This window comes from Arachis ipaensis, chromosome B06, assembly GCF_000816755.2.
Source record: "Arachis ipaensis cultivar K30076 chromosome B06, Araip1.1, whole genome shotgun sequence".
Lineage (NCBI taxonomy): Eukaryota > Viridiplantae > Streptophyta > Magnoliopsida > Fabales > Fabaceae > Arachis > Arachis ipaensis.
Window position 1 is genome coordinate 127,836,680 of NC_029790.2, and position 8,728 is coordinate 127,845,407.

The window sequence follows — 8,728 nt, forward strand, 5'->3', positions numbered from 1 at the left end:
ATTTGGTGATATCTATCCAGGCTCTAAGGATTGAAAACTCTGATACTTATAGATAGGAACCTCATAATGGAATAGGAAGAACGTAGAAAAAATGTTTGTATATGAATAATGATGGAACTTAATCAGATTAGAACAGCCTGTGTACTGAATATTTAGAAAAATGATTTTGTATGAGCAACATGAAGCCCTCAACACTTCCCAAACCTGTCATGTCACATCACATGCAACCCCCCCTTCTCTGTGTGTGTGTGTGTGTGTGTGTGTCTCTCTCTCTCTCTCTCTCTCTCTGTACAATATTGAACGCTGAAGGTTTAGTAAGATGAGAAGCACTGTATTGGTGATCCACGACTTAATAATTGCTAAGCTACACTCCTTACATGTGTGTTAGTTCTAACAACTTGTGAAACCCATCCCGATAGATTCGACAATATGGACGCCTGGAGGATGGTTCATTGAATTTGGTCACCCGTGGACAGCAACGCTTTCATCTGAAAAGACATTGGATTGATGCAGAAGGAGTGGTGAGAATACTATCATGTTTACTTCCTTTTATCCGCATTGGTTGTTAAAGGTTCATGACTCTCTATCCATTTGTCTTTTTCCTTCCCTTCATTTGGTTGGGGTGGTGGTTCTTAGCCTAATGGAGAGATACAGATTATTGAGGAAGACATGCCGTCGAGAATGCCACGGGATGCTTTTGGGAAGTTAGCACCTTTGAGTAATATACCACATAGTTGTGTCGTCTCACGTTTTCTACCCTCAAAGTATTCTCACCTAGGAGTGTGTGGATCTAAAGTTGGGGTAAATGATTCGGAAACAAATTCAGAAGATAGCTTTGAGAGTGAGCTTTCGCCAATGGATAGGAGAATGCACCATTCAATCATTGGCTCTGGCTATGACCATGACTTGATGGATGAATCAGCAAGCAGTGGTGATGATAAATTCTTGTATGAGTCTGATCAGGAAATTAGGTCTAACCAAAATGATTCTGACTCCTTGAGATTGTTGCTCTCTAACTATGGAAAAGATGCTGAAATTCAAGATTCAAGAATTGGGCATTGTTCTACTTCGGGAAAGCAGTCTTCCATAAGGGAACAGCTTAGGTGCCGTAAAACTATCGATGTCTGCTCGTCACATAAAATGTCAAGAGCATTCTGGCCTCATTGGGTATATCGTATGTTTGACTCATATTGGCTTGCACAAAGAGCTTCAGGTAGTTTGGCTTTGCCTTCTCCAACTCTTTATCTGTCATTTCTTCAATGTTTATTTTTTGTAACATCGTTATAATATAAGTTGCTTAATTATGTCTTGCTTTTGTTTCTACATACTGATTGGTCCTAATGATTCTAATTCAAACATGAATTTGTTAGAAATCTTAGAATCTCCAGGAACAGTCTTCTGGATTGGCAAGTGTATAATACTAACTAATGTATGCTTTTGTCCATTTTCCATTTTAGCTCAGATTTTTCTATCCCAATGTGATTGAGATATCGAATTTGTCATTTATAAGTTAACAAGACTAATATGCTAGTGTAATATTTAGTCTAATAAGAGTGTAGAAAGGTAATCAAGCTGCAAAACTTGAAAGTAGTTTGGGTATTCAGTCTAATAGTACTGTGCAAAATGTATTTAAAACAGTAGAGATGAATAAGAATGAGAAAGGTAAACAAACTGGAAACTTAAAATGTTAGGAGCCTTCATCGTCCCCAAGAATCTCCCGACTTCTGCTCAAGTGATTCAGCAAGAGTTCCCTCCCATATAGAGCTAACTGCAGAAGGCACTCCTTCTCGGTCCTAGTCAGCATAACTTACTTCCTTACCAAACTCACATGCCCCACTTGGATCCAGGTCACCCTTGATCATGTGTTTGTGTCAGTGCAACTCTCTCTTTGTAGAGTAACCCTTAGTTTAATATTCTGGGCCTTGATGCTGGGGTTCGTACTTCATTTTTTTTTTTGACAGAAGAAAACATTTCATTCATAAACATAGCCAAGCGGCAGTTACAGATAGGAGAGATAACTTAGATCTAAATGTAAAGAACAAGATCAGATATGTTCTATGTTGAACTCTAAATGGAGAGTGGGCCCAATATTCAATAACGAGGGATCTTTAACATGCAAAACAGAGACATATCTGAGTCTCTCTAGTTTTTTCAGCTACACTCAAAGTGCTGCAACAATCTGAAATATCCATTCTTCTTCTCCACTTAAATCTAAAATCTCTTATGGTCTGAAAGTAGTTCCATGAACAAAAAGCCAACTTCACTATATTCTTCTCCCAGATCTGTATCAACATATTCAAACCAACCACAAAGGGGAAAAACACCACAAAAGGGAGAGAAAACACCACAAAGGGATATTGAAAGGGAAACATCAGAAACAAAACAAATAAGAGAGAGAGAGAGATTCATTCTATAACATTTTATTATATTTCTTACTTATTGATTCTTCTTGTTGATTAATAATATGGTAAATTGGTATTGTATTAAAAAATGGATCTAACAAATTAATTTTGGTTCTTCTATGTTGGCTGTCAGTAATCACTTAGGGTAAAATCTAATAATTGTAATTGTAATATGTAGATATGTGGAAGCAAATAGTTGGGGCGCCAAGCGTGGATGGTCTTGTCAAAACGCCTGATGTTTTATCATTTTATATTGCCAGTAAAATACCTGTTTCTGAATCTACAAGACAGGAGCTTTTGGATATTGATGGCATTCCATACCGACTGCGCAGGGAAATTGAATTACTAGAGAGTATTGATCTTGTTCGGTGTAAGATCTGTCAGGTAATAATTATGTCTCGAAGATCCCTGATGTTTTCAATGCAGATAGATATAAACAGTTTGGGATTGTGTTATTCCTTTTAAGTGCACAGGACTAAAGTGAGGCTTGTTTCAACATTCTGAATTTGCAGGCTCTAATTGCAAAGCGAAGTGATATGTTAGTGATGTCTAGTGAGGGTCCTCTTGGTGCGTATGTAAATTCAAATGGTTTTGTGCATGAGATAATGACTCTATCGAAGTCAAAAGGCTTAGCCCTCATGGGGCCACCAGTTACAGAATATAGTTGGTTTCCCGGGTAAGATTCAGTGCAATTTCATTTCCTCCGATTCTTTGATTGCCATAAGCATATCAGTTTATTTATATTTGCCAAAAGGGTGGTATACCGATATTCATTTAGACGTCAACTTAATCACCATTAGATTAACTGTGGACTAAGAAGTGTCTAGAGTGGACATCAAATTAGATGTACAAATAACTGCCATTTATAAATAGGATGTTTTAAGAACCTATATTTTTTATTTTAGATTAATTTATTTTATTTTAACTAATCAAATCAAATGTGGTAACAATATGACTGCAATCACCAAGGCTAGATGCACAAAATAGATACAACAGGAAAATGAACAGAAAAATAAAAACCTTGTGAAGCATCTTCTCTCACTCATCCCAAAAGGCCCCTAATTTACGTGGTCTACCTTCTTTCCCAGCCAAATTCCTCATCCATGCTCATTTTCCGCTGCCACATTAGCAATTTGTTATTTTCTGGCCACATTATGAAACTTGAGTTTGTTTGAAATGAGACGGATAAATTGAAACCAAGCTGCTATTCTTCTGGGTAGTTTTCAAATAACAGAGCTGGGGATGTAAATCAATATTATTCTTTGATTAAAGGCTCCATGATGTTGGAGTACATTCTATTGGATTGTTTGAAAAGAAGATAACATGTTGGTCAAATTTCTGCACTTTGGCAGGTATGCATGGACAATCGCAAACTGTGGTACATGTGAAATTCATATGGGGTGGCTTTTTACAGCCACCAACAGAAAACTGAAGCCCAGGTCATTTTGGGGGATACGTAGCTGTCAAGTTGCAGAAGAAATGCGCTAAGCCTCCAATTCTGGTGTAGTGGCCAAGTAGTTATGTTTGATCTTTATACATTCACAACTAACTCAATGGAAATTCATAGTAGGATGCTGAAAATTGTATCATTGTGTGTATGTATGCCTTTCTTTATTACATTCGTTGAATAAAAGAAAAAGGATCATTCATACACAGACAGTCATTCGTGATGCTGAGTTCTTTATGTAGTTAGAGTAGAGTAAATCCCCATAATATTCTTTGAGATTTACGGAATTACCCAATTTGATCTTCGAGGTTTCAATTTCACTATAGTGGTCTCCCAGACTGAGGTTCGGACACCATAGTGGTCTCTGACTGTTTTTCCAGTGATGACTCAACCATTTCAGTGAAGACGTGGCTACAATGTGCCACGCCGGTTTCTCCGCCATCCCACACCTTATACCTCTGCCACCCTCTTCTCCTTCCCCTCCCACTCCACCACACTCTTCTCCTCTCCTCTCGTCCTCAACTCTCTCCATCCCTTTCCCCCTCTCTCCGTCCTATCCCTCTCTCTCCTTACTAGAATATGGAAGAGCCCAGGCCTTGCATTATATCTAGATCTATGATGTGAATCCTTTTTTTCTTCTCTCAAATGCTTCTTGAATCACTGGCGGTGAAGTGGGAGAACTTGACGAAGGGGCTGATTCCGTTGAAGACTTGGAAAGCAGAAGCGACTTTCTGGCTGAGGAACGATTGGCAGTGTTGCGTAGATTCCGAGACAAGAGCTTACCATTTCTGTGGCGCTGCTTGTGGTTGTTGCCGGTGTTTTAACAAGATCTTCTTCAGGTTGCTGAGGTGGCTTCTCTTGCGGTGGCGGCTGCGGTGATGGTAAAGTATTGGCCAATGAAGTATTTGTTTGAAGCATGCATGTTTGAAGTATTTGTTTGCTTCATAACCGAAGTTTTGTTTTGCCATTGGGTACAAGCTTTTTAAGATTTTATTTATAAGTTTATTCTTCTTTGTGCAATACGTTCTTAGGAAGAATTTGCTGAGCTTGCTCGTTTGGACAATAAAAAGAGATCTAAGTTGCATGCAATTAAAAGTATGCTTGAAAGAGTTTTTCTGACTAGTTTTAAGAGGAAAGTAGAAGATTGTATAATCTTGTTTATTTGTGTAGGAAAAGAAAGATAAAATAAAAAGAAATGGGATGAAAGAGATTTTGACGGGGAGTAAAATTAGTCCATGAAAGATAAGACATCTTTTAAATTCGTTCCTAAAAGATTTTTTCAATCTAATTAGTCCTTCAAAGATTACGAATTAATTATATCTATTCTTTAGTTACTCAATTCACAATTTTTCTTAACGATTGATGATATAAAATGTTAACTAATAGCATACATGACACATCTCATTTGTTTTCTGGTTGTGAGTTTATTTGGCAGGTATGGTGAGTTTGGGAGGCTGTAGTCTATTTCGGGTTCACTGAAAAAACATTTTGAGAGTTGGACATGAGTCGTTAACAGAAAAGAAGAGCGTAACAAGTGACTCATATGTTTCTTTGCAGTTATTTGGAATGTGTGGCTAGAGAGGAACGGACGGATCTTTAATAACAAGGAAGTCGAAGTGGAAGAGGTGTTTCACAAATCTTTGACCAGAGAATGATGTAGTTTGGATCCTTTTGTTGTTGATGGCAATGCCAGAGATAACACTAGAGATTGTTTTCAGGTTTTATTTTGTTGGATATTGACGTTTGAGACTTTGTCGCTCCACTTTATTGTGTTGAGCTCACTTGTTAAAAAAAAAAAAAGCATACATGACACATACTATGTTCAATTGAACGTTAAGTAAATATGTTTAAAAAAATCTATCAATTTAGTTACTAGGTCATATTAGGAATAGAATTTTTGTAATTAGAGAAAATGACTAAATTAATAAATTTTTATAAACATATTTTGTCAATATCCAATTAGACATATAAGGTATTATATATGTTATCAATAAACGTTTCACAATATCAATCTTTGAAGAAAATTGTTAATGAAGTGACTGGAGGACAAATATGATTAATTCGCAATTTTTGAAGGACTAATTTGATTGAAAAATCTTTTAGAGATGAATTTAAAAAATATTTCATCTTTTAGAGACTAATTTGACTATTAACCCGTAAAACTAAACATAATTGTTTATGTATTTGTTATCTCTATTAGTGTTTTCATTCTATATATTCTACATGCATTCTGATTTTTGGGATAATCTTGTATTTATCAATGCCTATTTAAGATAGTTGCCTTGCCAAAGCTTCCATATCAATGCCTATTTAGGATAGTTGTCTTGAGTGTTAGATGACACGTCATTGAAAAGACTCACAACATGAAAATCAGAAGTGCATAATAAGGCTTCAAAAATTGTTTCTTGGGCATGAAAATTGAAATAAAAGTAAAAAAGAAAAGAAACAAAAAAGAAAAGAAGAAGTCAAGTACATTGAAATTTATTATTTTCAATCTTTAAACTTTAATTTTTTAAGTATGATTTTTTTTTGGCATTTGGATAAGTTTGTCGTAACTCGGCGAATTTTATAAAAATTAGCAAGTTGGCCACACCCCAGCAAACTCTATACAAATTATAGAATTTGTCTTATCTCGATAAACTCCACTCAAATTTTTTAAAACTCACATTTTTAATCCATATTATCGTATCTAAAATAGTATATAAATCTCTAAACAGAATATAAGAGTACACAAAAATACACAGACAAGAAAACATGACTTCTTCTAAATTAAAAAAAGCAAGCTATATTTAATAATGACAACTATTATCATCGTCTCCAAAAATACACAGGTACACTAGAATAAGCCATATTTAACAAGAATTTTTTTAATTATAAGTTAAAAAAATAACTATTTCCCAACAATAAAAGACGACTTATTTCTTTATACTCTTGTGTACTGTTATGTAACTTTTCAAATTCAATCTAATATATTTGAGTGGAGTTCGCCCGGGTAAGACGAACTCTATCATTTTTATAGAGTTCGCCACGGTGCGACAAATTTACTAATTTTTATAGAGTTTGTCGGAATGCGACAAATTTGTCTAAATGCCAAAAAAAATAGTATTTAAAAAATTAAAATTTAAAAATAGTTGTGTTTAAAAAAATAATAGTTTTTTTTATTTCATTATAGTAAAAAAAACCAAAATGATATCTTTTGAGGATCAAAGTAAAGGGATAAGACTTTTCTTCAAAGCGGTTCGTTTGAATTATTAACTCAAATAATTATTATATATCCTTTGAACGTGATTCCTTTTCATTTTGAGAGAAATCAATGGAGGTAGAGAGTGCTGTAAAATGGAAAGGGGAAACCTCAACGAAACTAGAAAAAGCAAAAGCAGAACAAGCGTGGGCACTAGTGAAGGACTTCTTCAACCTGCACAAATGGTACCCCACACTTCCCACGTGCTATGGTGTCCACGGAACCAACGGTGAGCCCGGCTGCATACGATACTGCGCCGGCTCCGGCATCCCATCATCAGACGGTTCTGGATCTGAGAGCGTGAGCTGGTCAAAGGAGAGGCTGGTGGCCGTCGATGATGCCGACCGGAGTATCAAGTACGAGATAGTGGAAAGCAACATCGGATTCAAGTCGTACGAGGCCACCATGAGGGTCGTTGAAGAAAGTGACGGTGGCTGTGTCATTCAATGGTGTTTTAGCGTCGAACCTGTTCAAGGTTGGGTGTTTCAGGATCTGCTCATGAAGTACCGTGACGGCCTCAAGCTTATGGCTGCAAAAATCGACGATGAGATTGCTAGCCAGGTCATCCGTCAATCGTAGATTTTTTTTGTTCTTAAGTCTTAAAGTGTTCTTTTTTTAATTTAAATAAAAATTATTTAATTTTAATATAGCCCCCTACCGTAAAGTTAATATTAAATTATGAATGAAATTTAGTTCTTAGATATACAAAACTTATATAATTGAACTCTTCAATTGTTAAGGAGAGTACTCCACAATAGAGGTGACGATAATCCCCTCCTTGTTGCCACCGCCAAACTTTTTCGTGAAGTGTGAGTTCCGATGATGTCATGTGCTTTAAAGTGTTCTTCATATGTTTCTCAAATTTATATATTTTTTAAGACATTTGAGTTTGATAAAACAGTGTTGATTATTTAACATTGATTTTAAGATAAGATTACATTAAAATTAAATAAAAAAATTTTAAATTCAAATAGAACACTTTAAACCTTAAAAACCAAAACAAAATTACGCTCAAACGTAAAAAACTAATTTAGTATTTTACACAAAATTTTATTAAAAATCAAAATGCTTAATTTAAAATTTATCGATAATATATATGTCTTCCTAACATATATTTTAAAGGAATTTTTTAATGCAGTGAAAAAATGATTTTTATCTCTTAAATAATTGATCCAAAGTTGGTTAATTATTAATTAAAAATGATAAATTTTAAAATAAATGTCTTTTTCGTTCTATGTTTAAAAGATAAAGTATCTTTTACATTTTAAAATTCTAATCATTTAAACAAAGAAAAGTATGGAGAGCCAATGTAGTGTGTGTTTGGATTACAGTTTACAAACGAAAGTTTGAATAAAATTGATTTTATACACTTGATTTTGATGAAAAGTAAGTTTGTGTTAAGGTAATTTATGTTTGGCAATCTTTATATCAGATGGATTATAGTAAAATAAATGTTGTTTGGATTACACTACTCAAAATCACTTTTAGATAAAAAATTATTAAATAGACATCAACTTAAATAATTTTTGTATATTATCTTATCATTTTAATTTAGATATTTGCATAGATCTTATTAATTAATTCTATAATAAAATTAATATTTATACACTAAAATAAAATAATATATAAAAATTGGCA

General features: G+C 34.5%; 2 protein-coding genes across 2 annotated transcripts in view; both read left to right on the top strand.

Annotated features, from left to right (window-relative positions):
• The window catches only part of LOC107605197 (protein cereblon), a 6,599-nt gene extending 2,465 nt beyond the window's left edge, over positions 1–4,134 (top strand). The window contains exons 6-10 of the mRNA XM_016306980.2: positions 420–521; positions 637–1,213; positions 2,581–2,786; positions 2,915–3,078; positions 3,755–4,134. Of these exons, the coding sequence (XP_016162466.1) occupies positions 420–521; positions 637–1,213; positions 2,581–2,786; positions 2,915–3,078; positions 3,755–3,890 (1,185 nt within the window). The 3' untranslated portion in view covers positions 3,891–4,134. The remainder of the gene's footprint in view (positions 1–419; positions 522–636; positions 1,214–2,580; positions 2,787–2,914; positions 3,079–3,754) is intronic.
• Positions 7,100–7,735, top strand: LOC107648465 (lachrymatory-factor synthase). Its single transcript, XM_016352320.2, has one exon. It carries the CDS (start codon positions 7,163–7,165, stop codon positions 7,667–7,669), a length of 507 nt encoding a protein of 168 aa, XP_016207806.1. The 5' UTR covers positions 7,100–7,162; the 3' UTR covers positions 7,670–7,735.